Source organism: Gouania willdenowi, chromosome 7 (genome assembly GCF_900634775.1).
Source record: "Gouania willdenowi chromosome 7, fGouWil2.1, whole genome shotgun sequence".
NCBI lineage: Eukaryota > Metazoa > Chordata > Actinopteri > Blenniiformes > Gobiesocidae > Gouania > Gouania willdenowi.
In genome coordinates this window covers 7,175,764-7,195,291 of record NC_041050.1, presented here as the reverse complement: position 1 = coordinate 7,195,291, position 19,528 = coordinate 7,175,764, and the positions used below count along the sequence as shown (strand labels likewise).

Sequence of the window (19,528 nt, the reverse complement as noted above, 5' to 3'; positions counted from 1 at the left end):
AAATAGAAGAAAATTAAAATAAATGTTCCAAAAAAAAAAAAAAATTGAAGTGAATATATAAGAACAATTAAATGTCAGAATATATATATTCAGATTTTCATATGGATATTAAAACTTTTCTTATATTTTTGCTAACTCCCACATTGTTAGACTGAACAAACTTTATATTAAAAAAATATTTCAACTCATTCAAAATAATGTGAAAAACAAATAAATAAATAATATCTACATTAATAAGTGAAAAACAAAAAAGTACAAATAAAATATAAGTCTTTACTCAAACTTAATCTGAAGGAGAACCGTGCCTGATATATATATATATATATATATATATATATATATATATATATACACAAGTCTCCATCAAATGTGGCATATTCCAAGGAGACGCCCTGTCCCCACTGCTGTTCTGCATAGGTCTGAACCCCCTCAGCCAAATAATCAACAAGACTGGCTATGGATACCGACTCAGGAACAGGGCCACCATCAGTCACCTCCTCTACATGGATGACATCAAGCTGTACGCTAAGAATGAGCGAGACATCGACTCACTGATCCATACCACCCGGATATACAGTGCAGACATTGGGATGTCATTCGGACTAGAGAATTGTGGTCGGATGGTGACTTAAGAGAGGGAAGGTAGTCCACACAGAAGGGGTCTCACTCCCAAAAGGAATAATAGCTGACATTGAGGACAGTTACAAGTACCTCAGAATCCCACAAGCAAATGGCAACCTCGAAGAGGTGACAAGGAAAGCGGCTACGGCCAAATACCTCCAACGAGTACGGCAGGTCCTAAGAAGCCAGCTCAATGGCAAGAACAAGTCCCGGGCAATAAACAGCTACGCCCTGCCAGTAATCAGATACCCTGCAGGAATAATAAGCTGGCCAAAGGATGCGATACAGACCACAGATGTTAAGACGCAAAAGCTCCTAACCATGCATGGAGGGTTCCACCCCAAATCCAGCACCTTGAGACTGTACGCTAGCCGGAAGGAAGGAGGCCGAGGTCTAGTGAGTGTGAGAGCCACTATCCAGGATGAAACATCCAAGATCCATAAGTACATCAAGGACAAAGCTCCAACAGATGACGTGCTCAGTGAATGTCTCAGACAATGGGGAACAGAAGATGAGGTGCTGGAGGTTCCGTCATGGGAAGACAAGCCCCTACACGGAATGTACCACCGAAACATAACTGAAGTGGCGGATATCAAGAAATCCTACCAATGGCTAGACAGAGCCGGACTAAAGGACAGCACAGAGGCACTCATCATGGCTGCACAGGAGCAGGCCTTGAGCACCAGAGCAGTAGAGGCCCAGATCTACCACACCAGACAAGACCCCAGGTGTAGACTGTGCAAAGAGGCCAATGAGACAATCCAGCACATAACTGCAGGGTGTAAGATGCTGGCAGGGAAAGCCTACATGGAGCGCCATAACCAAGTGACTGGTATAGTGTACAGGAACATCTGTGCAGAGTATGGGCTGGAAACCCCATGGTCAAAGTGGGAAACACCTCCAAAGGTGGTAGAGAATGACCGAGCCAAGATCCTGTGGGACTTCCAGATACAGACGGACGGAATGGTAATGGCGAACCAACCAGACATTGTGGTGGTGGACAAAGAGCAGAGGAAAGCCGTTGTGGTTGACATAGCAACACCAAGCGACTTCAACATCAGGAAAAAGGAACACGAGAAACTAGAGAAATACCAGGGGCTCAGAGAAGAGTTGGAGAAAACCTGGATGGTGAAGGCATCAGTGGTGCCCGTGGTCATTGGGGCACTCGGGGCAGTGACCCCCAAACTGGAGGAGTGGCTCCAGCAGATCCCAGGAAATACATCAGACATCTCGGTCCAGAAAAGTGCAGTTCTCGGAACAGCAAAGATACTGCGCAGAACCCTCAAGCTCCCAGGCCTCTGGTAGAGGACTCGAGCTTGGAGGAAAAAAGAGAGACCGCCCGCGGAGGGTGAGGAAGAGTTTATTATATATACTGTATATATATATATATATATATATATATATATATATATATTGATGTTGGTGAACTTCTTTCACCAATATGTCCAAATAATTTTAGAAAAAATCAGGTGAAATATATAATTAAATGAAATGTATTTTCAAAGGAAGAGGGGAACATTTCTAAGAAAATCTAAAAAATAAAGATTGTTTAAATAAAGTATACATTTCTGTGAACTTCATAAATATTTAAAAGGTGGGAAAAGAGAAACAAATAATGCATTTTTTTTTTTCCAGTGCAACTTTAGTAATGATGACTGTTCTTCCTGAAACAGATTGTGAAATGAATGTTCATAACGTAGAAGGCCATAAGCTGTTGCAGTCGCATCATAACGAAACCTTGATGTATATGAAAGTGTGTAGGGGGAACTTTTCCAGCTCTTGTGGTTTCACTGCCTCATAATCAGCAGGAACAGATACAACAGGCCAAAGTTCAATTTAACAGATAGTGGAAGGTGATAAGAACCAACGATGTAGTGTTATGATGATGTTTATCCAGCAGGGGGCAGTGTAGAGGCTGACAGCACTGAGAGGCAAAGTGGAGTTTGGGAACTTCAGAATAAAGTAATTGTAGCATACCCCCCCCCCCCCCCCCCCCCAATGAAGGTTGAGACTTTACTGATGAAACAGGTTTATTGACAGGAAACCTCAAATTCACCGTAAGAGCTGAAATATATAAAAACAAAGTATAAGCTAAACGCTAAGCTCTTACATCTCTGCATAAAATCCTACGCGTGCATAAGTTCAAACAAACATCACAGAACCCAACAAAAGTACAACTCTGGACACACCAAACATTGATGCAACATTATCAAACATTTTAAACGTACCTTGTGCCTCTTCAAGGCGGTAACTAAACATAAAAACACTTTTAAAACCGCTCCGTGTCGTTTTTTCACACTTCTCCGTGTGTTTCCATCACCATCAAGCTACCTCAAGCATAAAACGGCAAACAGGAAGTGATGATTTCAAAATAAAAGCATTACATTTTTAAACCGGAAGTTAACTAAAACTAACTGCAAAAAAATGATGATAAGCACCAAAATAAAACACTTTAAACCTTGTTTATAAACAGAAATATACCTGTGGTTATTTACAGTAATGCAGTGATTTTATGAGAAAATTCTGGAGTAAAACTCTGAATTATTCACAATCATTCAGTCAACACAATAATTTTTGTTTAATCCCCGTTTTATAATTAGATTTTTTGTTGCTTTATCTGTTTAACCTCGTGAATTATTCATGGTACAAAAACCACAAACTTGATAATAAGTTTGTTCACCTTTTGTCTTATTTCATGTAACTTTTATGAAAACCAGCGCATATGGAAATAAATTCACCCTTAAAGACAAAGCCTGCATCTAAAGCTTAAATGTACTGTAATTACAGTCTTGACTTTGTGTAGATTGATTAAAACATGTTTTTATTATTATTGTTATTATTATATTTTATTATGAACAAAGAGCAAGGAAATGTGTGAAAATATGTTTCTGGGGAGTTCATTTTGACTCTACCCAACCCAACAATAAAAAGCATATTCTAAATATTGCTCATTTTCAATATATTGCATAAAATTAACTACATAATGTAAAGAAGTGGAGTGTGTTGGAATTTTGACAAAGCAAATGAAAAAAACTATATTTTGAATATTCAATTACAAACTAAAACAATGACTCCTGATGGCATCAGGTAAGGGTGTAAGAAAAAATCGTTTTGGCAAAATACAGTATCACAATATTTCACCCCGTGATTATCTTATCGAAGAATTTAGGAATCAGAATCTGTTGTAGAAGCAAAAGTTTAACTTTTTTGAAAAATGTAATTTGTCAGTTTGATAAACACACCACTTGTTTTGGATATTTGTACTTGGATTAGACATTTAGTTACCATTTACTTGTTCTCGCAAGTTTAAAAAACGTGAAATAATTTGTATTTCATACCATTTTGTACTTGTAAAAGTGAAATTTGTGATTATTGATATTGCGATAATATCATATTTTTTAGTATAGGGATATATCGTATCGTGAATTGTATAATATCATCAGATTCATGGTAATGCACATCCCTAGCATCAGGTTAAGGCTAAAGGAATTCTTAATAATGGTTTGGATCCACCTGATTGAGCTGCTTTTTATGAATAAAGGACCAACTTTGCTGCAGAAATTAAAGGATATGGTCAGAGTCGGAACACAACCTCCTATTTTGATTGGTTGAAGTTCCTGCTGTCTTTAGGAAAAATTGATTGATTGGCGAAGGTGAAAGTAATTGATTACAAGTACTCACGTTACTATAAAACTTTTTAAAGTATATTTCTAAATCAGTCATTTTACTTGTGCTTAAGTACGTTTAAGTAATCTGTTGCCAAGTAAATAATTAATTTTTGTTTTAAAATGATCAACGGACATTGTGAAACTACAACAAAATGAAATGACCAGACAACAATCAAATGCATCACATCATAGCCGACCAATCAGATTAAGCGTAATACACCACACCAAATCAGCTTTGAATGCTGGTTATTTCAGCCTGAGATTTTTAATTTATTTTTTAAACTGAATTAATTGGTGTTGTTTTATTTTAAAAAAACATTGTATATTTTGATAAAACCTTTTATTTCATACAGATGCCTTTGTGGAAAATAAATTCCAATTGTGTATGATGTAATTTCTTCCCTTTTAAGTTTATACATGATCTGTTTACTGTATGCAAGTGAACCGTGTTAAGATTTATTACCAAAAATAAACATGGGGGGTGAAAGTAACTAGTAAGTTTTACTTTGAGTACTATTTAATTGAGCTACTTTTTACTTGTACTTGTGTATTTTATGTATAACTTACTTGTACTTGAGTACAATTTCAATCAAGTAATAGTATTTCTACTTGAGTTGTTTTTACCAGTACTCTTTACATCTTTGTTGATTGGAGTAAATAAAGAACTCAGAAAATGTGAGGGCATCATTGCGAAATACATTTTAAGGGATTGTAGTGGTAGATGTTTGAGTTAATAATGATAATTCTGAATTAGATGCATATTTTTGAAGATATTAAATAGTTGGTTAATATTAGTCTGAGCAACAAAGCTCGAGATTAGGATGACAAAGCAGAGAAACCTGCTGATTTGAAGTATTTTAAAGACAATAAACCAATTTTTTAACTTGTCTGTATTTTCGAAGAATGTTTCAAAAGTTAATCAATTTGAACACGTCTGAACAATGCCTTGTGGTCACCACTTTCTATCGTGTAACACCTTTTTGTTAGCTTGCTCATGAAGTGACAACAGACTGAAACGTACCTGATTTTGTGTGCAATGTTTAAACGAGTATAAAACGACGTGGTTCAAAATCGAACCATTACAGAATTTCAGTAAAGAGGAGGGTAGTAGTAGTAGTAAGAAGTTTTCACTCCAATATGTCAGCTTTTGTTCATATTGCACATTATTTGGATATGAAAGCGCACTGAGAAAAGAAAAGGTTTGACATCCTCCATCTGAACACAAACTATGAATCCTAAGACATCCTTTGTCTTCTTTTGAGACCCACTTCAGGTCAGCAGGTGAAATATAAAGCTTCGCTTGGAGTAAATATTTGAACAAGGTGGTGAAAGAATGTAGAAAAAAACCAAAGAATCTGAGCTCCTTCTTATATCTGCTGTCCTTACATGAAAAACTTGTTTTTATTGTTGTACCAGTTCAGCAGTAAACCATAGATGAGACATGGATGGGGAGCATTGGAGTCAAACAGCTTATAGCCGTCTTTCAATAAATAGAGCTTTGTTTTTTTTTTTTTTTTTTTTTTTTTTTAAATATGACAGATTGTTGTACAGCAGAGCAATCTAAACCTGAAAATATAGCGTGCAGGTAACACAATACACATGTCAAAGATCCCTGTAACTCTTCCTATAACAGCTCAGTGGGTGTATAGTTACAAATGTGTGTTGGGTTCAGGAGGTGACTAATAAATCGAAACGTCATTCAACCTTTCGCTTCATTTCTTTAGACGCAGTGGGAACAAAAGAGGCAGCATTAAATACAGGACAAAAAAAAAACTTTTAAAATCCGAGCAACATTCCAGAAAATAAATACACTTGCTTTGTTTGAATAAAAACTATGTACAAAATAATGTACAGAAAGAAACGGACCCCGACCATGTCTCCCAACCTTGAATATATAACACTACAGTACAAAGAATGAACTAAAATATTCATAATAATCACAAAACCAAAAAAAGATTGAAACAGTTCCAGAGAGATTCATTTTGTCTTTTTGAACAGTATGTAATGTTGAAGTTTTGTTTATTCAGACACGGTTTTTCAGGATTTGTTTAATCTCCTGACATGTCATCCTCAACTTAAAGTACTATTCAAAAAGAAGACAAAATTAATCTCGTTGGAACTATTACATGGAAGTCAAGTGAAACTTCAAAGGAACCATCAAAGGCGATCAGCAGAACTCCTCTGACGAAGACTGGCAGTTGACAGTCGAAACATGTCAGGAGATAAAACATTTCCTGAAAAAGATTGTCGAGAGAATGGATATACAGTACAATCGCTGCTTTAAATGTTATGTATACACAGTAGGAAGCACAAACTTGCGTGTACGTGTCTACAAAGTTGAAGAGTCTTAAATAAGATTGAAAACGAAACGGTCTTGAATGCTGACGACAGTAGAGGAGAAGCCGCTCTACTCCTGAGTGTCCGTCCATGTTATCCCAGCGACTATCCTGCTAGTGGCAGCCGCACGCTCTGACCACCATGTTGCGGTACTTTTTAAGGATGACGTTGGAGCTGTCGTCAAAGTAGAGCACGGAAATAGCGTGGAGCTGCGTGGGCGCGCAACAGGGTTTAGGAACTGTGTCCGGGTTGATGAAGTGAACCTTGTGGGAGGAAGAGAAAGGAAATTAGTCAAGTCTGCAACATGTTATAACGACCGTACAGTATTTAGGAAAAACCCACTTATAGCCTCATAGATCAATCAATCAGATCATTTGCTCAAAAAAAGATTGGTTAAAAAGGTTGGAATTGCTCAACTGTGAACACTCTCTTATTGAAATTGTCAATGCATCGTCTACTAGACTCCACATCCCACAGTGCAATGCAAGAAACTTTTCCGACAATGCAAATTGTTTCAAGTGGATCTTTGATTTATTGATCAATGGGACCTACACTACGGCTTTCATTTATCAAACTTGTGTGAATTCATGAAACATTTGTATTTGACCAATGCCAGCGTACAGGTGATCGGGTGTTGATAAATCCGGCGGCTAAATTCGATTGTCCTGTTTCGGAGGCCCCGCCCACTGAGGTCAAACAAGAAAATAAACTGTTCCAAGAAGAAAATTGGCATCCTCACATCTGAGGTGGAGCAAAACAAAGATGTGCTTTTTGAACGTGTGAAAACTGGAATTAAAGGAGCGCATTTAAATGTTCTGTGGAAGAGGATCAGCTACTGAGCAGTTGACGTCTGCCCCCCTGTGTGCACTGAGAACAACTACACAGCAAAGATCCTTGAGACGCACGCGGAGACGTTTACATCAGTATCAGTCTACACGCTTTAGTCAATAAATAAAATGCTTTAAAAAAAGCCTTGAAATGACTAAATGTCTCTTAATTGTCTGTATATATTATGCCTTCTGCCAATTTCACCTATAATTAATCACATTACCGATTACTGCAGCACATTTGTGAAAGTTTAATGAACTATTTACATTTAAAAGCATGAATGAGGTGCTATATAAATAAGACCTCATTCTCCAAGACAGAACATAACAGCACTGAGTCCCGTGTGTGCGTACTACTGGGTGAACCTATGCACTCCTGCTCGATAGCAGAGTTTATTAGCGGGGTTATTAGGTATACCATGAAAGAAAAACCAAAAATGTGGCATCAGTAATGTGGGCTTTTTTAAAATAAATGTTATTTTGTTTAATTCAGAGCTCCGATCTGAACGTACGAAGTTGATAAATGAGGGCCAATGTCTTTATCTGATGAGAAAAATATTCTCCAGTAGCTTTAACATAAGTTCAAAAGAACAAAAGATAAAAAGCAAAGTCGTTCCAACAACTTCTGCATCTCAATGCTGAAGCTTGACTTTTGGTGGTTACTCACCAGAGTCTGCACGATGGCGTGGTTTGTGGCGTTCATGTAGGAGTTCAGTGGGAAGGCACACTCTCCCTCACAATAGTACGCTGCATAGCCTTCAGGAGCAATGATCCAGTCCTTAGTGTGTAGGATGGAGAACAATGAGGAAAGATTACAAAGTGTTCCAGGATGAAGATTTTCAAACAAAAGCTGATTATTGCAGTTAATTCTAACAGTAGCACCAACCATTAACACAAGAGTTCTTTATTCTTTTAAATATGATTATTTCAAAGAAAAGAAATTTCAAAATCTGAATTTATCTGAAAGGCATAAACAAAAAAAAAAGTCAATTTGTCCATCTAATTATCCAACAGGTTTCTATTCACTTTAGAAGCTTCTATTAACTCAAAGGTACATGTTTTCTGGATGGTGGGAGAAATGTTTACAACATTAAGAAATCCTATGTTTCCCATCTTTATTTACATTTTATTTTAATTGCTTAAGAATTTTTTTGTAATGTAAACATAAAAAATACATATACTGTATATAAGAATGTTTAAAGTACTGTCATCATGTGAGAATAATTCCTTTGGATGGATTGTTTTTGGGTTGCTCAAACATAATAAAAAAAAATATTATTTATGAAGTAGTTTATTAAGTGACCCAAAAAATAGGTAGAGCTGCTGTAATAAATTATTTTTGTAACAATAATTATTCAGTTATACTCAATATTTTATATACCACTACACTATATTTGATTTGAGTAAAAATGTGTTTGATGAAAATTATTTCCTGGACCAGAAATATAATTTCTTTTTTAATCAGTTTAGAGATAGCAAAAGCATAAAATGAGTTAACTGATATATAAACATTGCGTTAACATAAAGTTTCAAAATTATACATAAATACATCTTAATACCTATAACGTGACAAAGACATCCTAGTTAATTAATCAAGCATCAAAATAAACTTTGATGTGATACTCAACAGCCAAACTCATGTTTAGGGGTTTAATAAAAGTTTAACAATACTTACTGGTATAATTTATTTTATATATACTGTATTTAGTTTTTGTTTAAGAATCGACTTATGTATTCATATTTAAAGTATCCCATACCTGCCATCCCAGGTCTCTGAAACTGACGTAGAGCTCGTGCTTCTTACACGCCTGCTTCTGATCAGTACTGCTGTTTTCTGAGGAGAAAAAGTAAGAGATCGTACCTCATTACAAGAGCTTTATTCTCTTCAGATCCCAGAGTGACTATATACTGCAGTCAGGCCCCAGTTAAGCAGTCAATGATAAGAAACAGAGCTAAACACAGCTGGTGTCCCTGTACAAAACATTCACGATTAAACAATGAGTGAAGAAAATCACCTCCAGAGAGAGCAGCAATTTGGTAATTGGTTCAAATGAATGGGCCACCCTGCTAAGAGGCCACTTTACAGGTTGAGTTTCCACTGAAGGAAACAGATGTGCATCACCACATTTCACAAATCCAGATTTTATGCATTCTCATTCCTTTCAACATTTCTTTCTTCCTTTCACCAGGTCCACGTGTGAAGAAGAAGAAGAAGAAGAAGGAGGAGGAGGAGGAGGAGGAGGAGGAGGAGGAGAGGAGAAGAAGAAGAAGGAGAGAAGAAGAAGAAGAAGAAGAAGAAGAAGAAGAAGAAGAAGAAGAAGAAGAAGAAGAAGAAGAAGAAGAAGAAGAAGAAGAAGAAGAAGAAGAAGAAGAAGAGAAAACTAAGAGACGTCTGTTTGGATTCAATCATATCTCCTAGTACTCTCTTCTTTTGGTGACCTCTGGCTCTTTGTGGTGCATTAGTTCCTGAAAGCGGTGCACATTGCAAAATGATCAAGAGTGACTGTTTCTCATCATCTAGTTAGAGACCACTGGTATTCCTGGTTCCAAACAGGCCCATTGGTCCATATGACTTTGCCCCAGAGCACATTGCAGATGTTCTTCTCTGTTAAGGCCTGCGTAGCCTTACCTCTGTGCAGGGAACTGGGCTCCAACTGCTCTGTAATGCTAATGTAAATAAACAAAGACAGCAGAGGGACATTTGAAGCCAAGGCATTACTGTCTAATGTTTCAGTGCTTTCAGATAATCAAAGACACTCTAATATGCAACGCATGTGTTCAGTTGGATGTGAGCAGTGTCGGTCACTTGTGTTAATGACGGATCTCAGAAGACTACAAGAGATGTTTGCCATTTCACACACCCATTAAAGGGTGACAAATACATAAACACAAGGCTGTGCAATTAATCGAAATTCGATTCGATTTCTGGTTTTTACAAATTAACATAATAAATAACCTTTTTCTTCTGCATCCTCATAATTATCCATTTTTTTATGTCGTCGCTAACTCCTCCTTCACCGTTTTTAACAACTAAGCTATCAAAAAATTCAGAAAGTGCCCGAGATTTATGCTTGTAATTTTTAAACTTTTTGACTGATTAATTTTTTTCTTTTTCCATTCATTTCTATTGGAAATTTCAGCTTTTTCAACTTTTAAGCTCTTCATCCCCAGTCATTCTTCAGTGGATTTTTGACCATTCAACCTTCAACCAATTTCAACCTTATTGCTAGGTTAATGCTAATGCTAGGCTAATGCTAGATTAATGTTAATGCTAGGTTAGTGTTAATGCTAGGTTAATGCTAATGCTAGGCTAATGCTAGATTAATGTTAATGCTAGGTTAGTGTTAATGCTAGGTTAATGCTATTGCTAGGCTAATGCTAATGCTGTGCTAATAGTGTCCTGCTCCTGGTGCAGATGGCTCCGAGTGATGTCTGTCTGTACCCAGCCATGTGCCGTTGTCCTTATTTGAACTTGGCTGTGTGTGGTGGACGGGGTTTGTATGGGGTGAGTGTAAAATAATTGCGCGCTCCTCATTTTCGAACTTCATCAAGGCACACACCAAATTTGGTTATCGTATCCTAAACGGTTTCTGAGAAAAGCTGTCCCCTTTGACTCAGATGAACCTACAGTATATCCCCCTTCCACACTTTGTGGCGGGGGATAATAACAGCATAAATTAAATTCAAACAGACTCTTGTGTCGATACCTGCAACGTTTGCCACCCTGAGTGCCTCCTGGTTCTTTGTCCCTTTGGAGCGGTTGGAGTTGCGTTGTTTGTTCCCTCCTGGTGCCGAGCGGATGCTCCGCAGGTGAACCTCTGTGGCTTTGAAGAAGGCCACCATGAAGGGCTGTTTATTCTGAGGCCCGCTGCGTCCTATCAGTCCTGCTACACGAGGGTTGATGCTTTCTCCTGTAGGAGACAGCGAGGTGGAAGTGTTACAGGTGTTGGTATTTAAAGAGTAAGTTCACCCTAAAACCACTTTTTGCTCTGCTGAATGAATATTGATGTAGTTTATGGATCCTAGTCCCACTCTTCACATTTTTGTATAAGTGTTTAAACTGAGTGTTTTTACTAGTAAAATGTCAGAGTGACTGCCCTCTATGGGTTGAACGTAGGGGTGTATATTGCCATGAACCTGAAGATAAGATTCACAATTTGCATGTCACGATACCATTAATCCCCATACTAAATAATACATATACATCATGATATATCACAATATCAATAATTACAAATGTAGAAAATGGCATGAAATACAAGTTATATCAAACTCGCGAGAATAAGTAAATGGTAACGAACTAATTCAAGTAAAAAATATAAAAAAAACAAGTGGTTCATTTTTTAAACTGTCAAATTACATTTTTCTAAAAAGTTAAATGTTTGCTCTACAACAGATTTTGATCAGTTCTTAAATTATTTATCTATAAAAGTGCCCAGTATTTTTATGAAAATAAAGGTGCGTGAAGTAGTTGTTGATTTAATATTTTTACTGCTGATTTTCATGTTCTTATTTATTTTTAAGCTGTTCAATGCTTTCTGTTGCACATTTTAATCATGTAAAGCACATTGAATTGCCTTCTGTATGAAATGCACTATACAAATACATGTTTAAGTCAAATCCCGATTTTTCTGAATGAACATTGCAGTAGTTACCTCATTTGTTTATTTCTTTGCAGGATAAACTCAAAAGTACTTAGCGGATTTAAAAAAAAAAAAAAGCTATAACCAAAGATAGACCTTGCTCTATGGAAGATTCTATTACATTTTGGAGATAACGATTGTAAATTCACATTGAAACGTAGCATTTAACTTAGTATTTGAGTGGAGGGATGGTTGTTTTTTGTATTTGTTTTTTTTAAAAATCCAAACACATTCACTCTCGCTATGAATCACTCATTTTCACAAATTAGATTTCCCCCAGTACGGTAAGTTATTTTCCTTTTCCTCATCCACTCTCTTATTCTGAAATGCCAACAACAAAGCAACCTTATACATCAAAGCTCCAGTCCTCGTGCTTTGTGTGTGTGTGTTGTGTTTGTACATGTGCCTCAGCAGAGTCTATCTTGTTCTTTTACACTAAAGAATGTGTCTGATCACCATTGGGTGGTAAATCAAGGCCTCTGGTCGTAGCTGGCGACAGGGCGTCCCATGTGCCTGTCTGTACAAGCTCAGCCATAACCCTTTCATACACCATCTACCATAGTCACTGAGATGCCCCTCCCACTATACTTGAAAGCAATGCGGTGTCTGTTTTCCTGAGCTAACATGTAACATCCTGCCATCCAGGCAGAGATAATGCTCTCCAACACGTTAAAAAGCTTTTCTACTGACAAACATCTGTGGCTTGTGATGACATATTCCTGATGAGATGTTATCTAATCTAGCACCGTGTATTTTATCCACACTTTCTCATGATGATGAGGCTACGACGGATGATGATGAATGATGAGAATCTGGGTTTGAAAACAGACTCTCTAATTTTCTCTGCTTCGATATGAGGTTTGCTTCCACATGTGGTTTAAAGCCCTAAAGTTTATTGTGTATCCAGCTAAATCAGGCGAGAAGTCATTTGAAGGCTGAAAGTGGAGGTCTACAGCTAAACTCTCTTTCTATTCATAGATACATTGATAAAAGTCTCATCTTATTACATATTATGCGTACTTTTAGTTCTAGTTTTCATAATTCAGTCAACTAAATATATTTTAATTTACATATATCATCCCCCCAAAGAGCTGACGAGCACCAAATTTCCTTTTTTACAGATGTTGGCAGTCATCTGGATCATTACTCCTGATTATGTTGCCATGTTAATTCACACTTTAAAGGCTTGTATAAAAAATTGTATCCACATTTAAAACAATAAAGTAGGTCAAAATGTATGGGCATCTCCCATTTTTGTTATATAAATCGCAATGAAATGCGAAACCGACCCAATATAAATAATTGAAGTTCATAAAGATTGGTAATTGAGTTTTCCATGATGAAAAATAGGAATTTTAAGATTTTTCAAACTGATCCAGAATCAGAATATTGATCCAGATCCCCTCCAAAATGTAATGGAAGTTCTATCTTGTTTAGAATTTTGTCAAAATATGTTTCTAATGTAATCCTGCTAACAGTCAAAGAAACAAATATATGATGATGGAAATATTACCTCCTTGGCAGAGGTAATTAGCTCATCTAAATTAGGTTGTAATTAAAAATAACATACACTTCAAAATCAGCTTATGATTGAACAAATATAGTTCAGATTTAGTTGAGTTTCTGTTCGTTTAGTTGCATTTAATCCTTATATTTTATTTTTATATATTTTCTGGGAGGGGAACCCTAATATACTGTAAATAATAGTTGTTCAAATCAATGTAGTTCACAAAAAATACATCATTATTTGGAATTAGCAGAGGAAATTTCACTTTTTTTTTTAAGATCTGGTTAACTGCACAAATAGGACGTATGCAGTAATACATTTCAGTTTTGAGGTGGAATATCAGCTCTGTTGAGTAAATCCTAAGACGAAAACTTTGCAAACAGCGCAGTCCAGGCTATTATGATCATAGTAAAATTAAAAAAAATTTAAAAAAAGATCGGAAGTTCACAGCAGAACACCCTGTAAAATATTGTTACAAGAAAAAGACAAGTAAAATACATTTTGAAAAAAACCACAAAAAAAAAAGAAAATCATAAGATGGATTCTAAACCCAACTTATGTCATGGATTTCACACTATTTAACTTCAGTTTTCAAGGGGAAGATTTCATTTAAGAACTGAGCACCATTTTTCCACCGCACCCATTGGAGAATAGTCTATAAATGACTAATGACTAATAAATGACTGACACTGAAAACGCTTTACCCAAAACACAGACGGAACTGATGTAAGTTGGCTCTGATATTAAGACTTTTTATATAAAGGACCTGTCTGTTTAATAAAAGTTTACACTTGGACATTACATCACTTTCTAAGTTTTCCTCTAAATAAATTGCTGCAAATAATAAAGCAACTTTAAATAATAAAATGAGCAACTAGATTCTGAAAGAACTAAAATTATGTATACATAAACACCAACCTTTAATGCAAATTCTTTTGTTTTTTTTAAACATTACCAAACAAATGTGACATTATTGGGCTTTATCTAAGTAACGTGTCAAACTTTAGGCCCGGGGGCCAAATCCGGCCCTTTCCACCCTCCAATTCGGCCCAGAGGAAAAAGTAAAAATGATAGAGAAAACATAAATCATTGCATAAATTACTAAACATTTAAGTTGTAGAAACTTTTGTCCCTCTGATTACACAAGTTTAATAAAGTTACACAATATTTGTAGGGGCTTTTGTGCCTATATCAGTCAAAAATTGGTCACAAAATCAAGGATTTTTGAAGTGTTGATCTTGCAGGGACTGATATCCGTCACTTTTTGCTTGGATATTGTCAGCAACTGTAACTGTAACAGTCATACGTGGAAGTGAAAACTAGGGCACATTAGTGTTAAAATTGCACTTTATTTCGAACTAATCATGTGGCACACTTGAGCTCAAACTGAACTGAACATATACTGTAAAAAAATGGATGACGCACACACACGGGGAAGTGAAGCTTTTTTTTTTTTTTAGAGCTCCCCCTGCTGATTGGCTGCAGTATAGGTCATAAACTCCGCCTCATCAATAATAACGGATGGGATGTTGGTCAAACTGTAACGTTAAAATATTCGTCACATGATTTTTTCCCAAACCTAAACTCTGCTGTGATCATTAGTTATTGTCACCCAACATAGTTATTTGTGGTTGAAAAATGGGATTTTACGTCATATATGACAATGATTGACAGCCGATGATTGGGCAGTAGCCAAAAAATGGGCGAGGCGTGCTACTAGGGCTCCTTCCGCCGGACCCTACTGCGCAGACTCTGGCTCCAAATGACGTCAAATTTGCAAGACGGAAACGCCCCTAAGCGCTGTATTTTAGCTTCAAGAACGTTGAGTGGGAACAGCTACAGTGCACGCCCACTGAACTGTATACGGCCCCTGTGCAAAGATGAGTTTGACACCCCTGATCTAAGTCATTCAAGCTTCATGTTTGCATGTTCAAGTTGCAATTACTGTAAATATACAGACCAAGGTCACTTTTTACACTCAAATTTGATCTTGTAAGGGAATATTACGTTAAAACATGGACACTAAATAACCTTATGAATAAACTTGGAAACACTTTTCATAACTTTTATACATAAAGGCTGACATTACACTGTCATTATTACGACATGACACCTGTCATTAGAATGAATAATGAGTCATGAAGGCTGTCATTAAGTGTCGGTCATTACCCTAACCCCTAACCCCTAACCCCTAACCCTACCCACCTAAGGCAGGCATGCGCTGTGCTAACCCAAAAAATGCCAACACAGCTCACTGAAGGTGGCATAATTTATCAAACGACACTTAACGACAGCCTCCATGACACCTTATTCATGACAGATAATGACAGTGTAATGTCAGACTTATGTATAAAACTTCAAGTAAGCCATAATGTTTTCTTTTTTTATTTGTTGGTTATTATATGGCCTAAAGTGGACCCTTTGATGGGCCACTTTTACACTGTATCATAAATATTTACGATCCTTTTTATGGATAGAGAAGTTTCTTCATGAAGCATGTTGTCCCTGCCGTTTCTCACCGTTCGTGCTCTCCAGGGCCAGCTGTAGTCCCAGGTTTCTGTCAGGGTTCAGGACCCAGTGGTTACTGGTGGCTGTCACATCAAACACCAGCCATCCTTCCTCTGCTGCCCAGATCACTCTGGAGTCCAACAGGAACAAGTCCGACTCCCTTGTTTGGAAACAAAATACATTTTTGGGATCAGTCAACGACAATTAATCATAATTATAACGTAATCATAATTGTAAATGTAACTGAAAGAATCTGTTGCCGTTTTAACCGTAATTGAATTGTAATTGAGTTCAGATAATTGACTTTGTGATTGTGATTGGAAAAGCAAATTCTACAAAAACTGTCAAATATAAATTAATTAAATGCAAAACCGGGGGAACTATGTCACAGTTCTCTGGCTTAAACATGCATCGTACATTTTGTAAATATGTATTATATTTGTATATAATTTGTGTATTATTATTATTATTATTATTATTATTATATTATTATTATTATTATTATTATTATATTATCTATCCTACTTTATTTCTACTGTAATGTGTGTGTATCTGATCCCTATTTTTAAAAGTCTTTTACTTAATTATACACTTATTTAATGTTTATTCTTTCTTTAGTCTTTAACGTTTTTTATTCTATTGGGATTTTTTTTTTTTTCTGTGGCTGTAACATAAGCAATTTCCCCCTGGGATCGATAAAGGAATTTTGATTCTGACTGATAAACATTCAATATTTCATATCAAGTTCACTTCTCTGGAGGATAATTTTACCATTTAAAAATCATGTAAAAGGCTCAGAATCCCACACGAAAAATATTAATACCAATATTTTCATTGATTAGGAAGCCTAAAGAAGGAAACCAAGAGATGAAAAATAAAATGGTTGACAGATCATATTTTAAAGTGTATTTTACTGCTGATTCATAAAAGATGCTAACAGAAAGCTAACGCAAGAGGAAGGTTACGTTTCATGGGATTATCTATTTCCGGCTCAGTAATTGTGAATAATTGAATTTGAACTTTAGTAATTGAGAATGTAATTGTAATTGACTTTCAGGAGAAAACATTTATAATTGCATGTTTTAATTTGTAATTGAAAAAAGCCAGTCACTGTAATCCTGACAGGGGTGGGGTCAATTCCATTTTTCAGTTACAATTACGTTTTCAACGACCCATGTTCAATTACAATTAATCACAATTACTGAGCCGAAAACAAATAACATAATAAAAAGTTGACCATCTCTCATGATAACAGGTCATAAATCAGCTGTAAAATACACAAAAATCAATTATCTATCATCTAATTTCTTTCCTATCTATTGGTTACCTTGTTAGGCTTCCTGATCAATGAAAATATAGGTTTTAATAATTTCTGTGTCAGTATAGCCCATGATTAATTTTTTCAAGTGGTAAAATGTGTGAAAGTTTGATATGAATAGTTGTTAACTAGATATGTGTAGCACTGTACATAGAACAGTAACATGGTTCCCCAGTTTTGCTTTAAATTATAATTGTCATTTTTTATAGAATTTTAATTGCAATTACAATTACAACGTGAATTCTCTGAACTCAATTACAATTTCATTACGATCATGACAGAAACAGATTTTTAAAATTGCAATTACAATGACATTTACGCCATAATTGTAATTGTAAATTACGTGATTACAATTAGAATTGACCCCAACCCTGATTGAAGACGCACTTGTAATTGAAAAATGTAATTGACCCCAACCGTGGTTTAAACCAATGTAGAGTTTAAATCTGACTGAACCAAGCACGGAGCAGAGTAATGTAGAGGAAAGACAGGGAGTCAGAGGAGTGTGACAGGGTGAAACAAAGTGAGACAGAAAATGAAAGAGGGAGGTGGGAAGGGCTCCAGATGTTCAGACCCAGGGGAACACTTCATTTACTTAATTGACAATAATGGCTTCATAAACGAACGGTCCTTTCATACACTTCACACAGTCCATCACCGGCAGGAATTCAGTGGGAGAGCCAGAGAGCAGAAGAAAAAGAAACACAGCTGCTACAAAAAAAAAAAAAACAAGAACAAATGTGTGAAAAGTTACGAGACAGATATCTACAACCTTCTACCTACTCTCACCGCTATAATAATCATTCATTCTTCATAAGTCCCTTCATGTATCTGCACCTGTTTTCTGATCGGGCACAGAGTAAGTCACTATTTTAGAGGTCGTTGATGTACGGAGGCCAAAATAATAAAGGACTGTGTTGTCTTTCAGAGTGGGTACATGACAGGCCACAGATTTACATACACCTTTTAAAGAGCAAAGATAAAGCTTATACAGGAGGGCCAAACACATTAGAAACACACTCATTCTTATCATATTTCTGACTTTCAGATAAGAATATCAAAAAGCCAAGAGCAGGCCCTAAAACACTGTTTAAATATCAGTGGAAAACCTAACAATCATATAAAAAATATTTTTTTTAAAATGTCAGTAGTTTTAAATCAGTATGCTTAAAACTCAGTATGCATTTCTCAGTTGTTTTTATTTTTCTTATATAGGAGTGGAGAATATTAAAGATAGTATAGGCCTAATAGATCAATAAATCAGAGATTATTTGCTCAAAAAAATATGTAAAAGGTTCAAATTGCCACTTGAAAGTTTGTTTTGTATTGAAATTGTCAGAAAAGTTTTGCACATTGCATTGTGGGATGTGGAGTAGACCGATGTATAGAAGTGTTATATATTACACATTCAGCACAACCAAAATAGCTTTGTGCCATTTCTTTTTTTTATTGTCCCACCCAAACTCCCTCTTCCTTGTTCTCCTACCCCCACTAGGGTGTAACACTGTCCTCTGGTTTTTATACATTTCCCTCTACTAAAGTATAGCATACCCTTACTGAGGGAGGGCTGGTAAAGTAAACAATAAAAATAAATGTATAATAAATGTAGATTTTTTTTGTTGTTGCAAGAAACGTGCATAGCAGCCCCCCCCCTAAAAAAAAAAAGATTGCTCTACACACAGTGCTTGTATAGTATATCCAGAGAAGGTAGGCAGATGTCTCCTTGAGTCTCTTTCCTGTTTATTTACACTCTCTCCTGTGTGTGCCCTTAAGGTACAAATGTGTGTATAATGTCTTTATTTCAACAGGTTTCAATGAATGGTAGCTCATATAATTTTAAATACACTCTAAACTCTGGTGTTTGTTTTAGTGTTGTTTTTTTCTTCATTATAATTTCATCAATGTAGAGAAGATTTGAGCGTATATATATATATATATATATATATATATATATATATATATTTTTTTTTTTGGGAAACACTAATAGAGGAATGAATCATTAAACACAAGATGTGATGTTAAACTGTCCTTTGTGCCAAAAGTCACATGAGGTTTACAATTTGAGAGTGGCGTGGGTGCTGTGTCCCAGATATGGAAAG

The 19,528-nt window shown here is 36.0% G+C and overlaps 1 protein-coding gene across 1 annotated transcript in view; it reads right to left on the bottom strand.

Annotated features, from left to right (window-relative positions):
- Nucleotides 1-6,410: 6,410 nt before the first annotated feature.
- The window catches only part of bmp7b (bone morphogenetic protein 7b), a 39,721-nt gene continuing 26,603 nt past the window's right edge, over nucleotides 6,411-19,528 (bottom strand). Inside the window, exons 3-7 of the mRNA XM_028453849.1 lie at nucleotides 16,123-16,271; nucleotides 11,161-11,364; nucleotides 9,211-9,287; nucleotides 8,121-8,231; nucleotides 6,411-6,889 (exon numbers count right to left, since the gene is read on the bottom strand). Of these exons, the coding sequence (XP_028309650.1) occupies nucleotides 6,740-6,889; nucleotides 8,121-8,231; nucleotides 9,211-9,287; nucleotides 11,161-11,364; nucleotides 16,123-16,271 (691 nt within the window). The 3' untranslated portion in view covers nucleotides 6,411-6,739. The remainder of the gene's footprint in view (nucleotides 6,890-8,120; nucleotides 8,232-9,210; nucleotides 9,288-11,160; nucleotides 11,365-16,122; nucleotides 16,272-19,528) is intronic.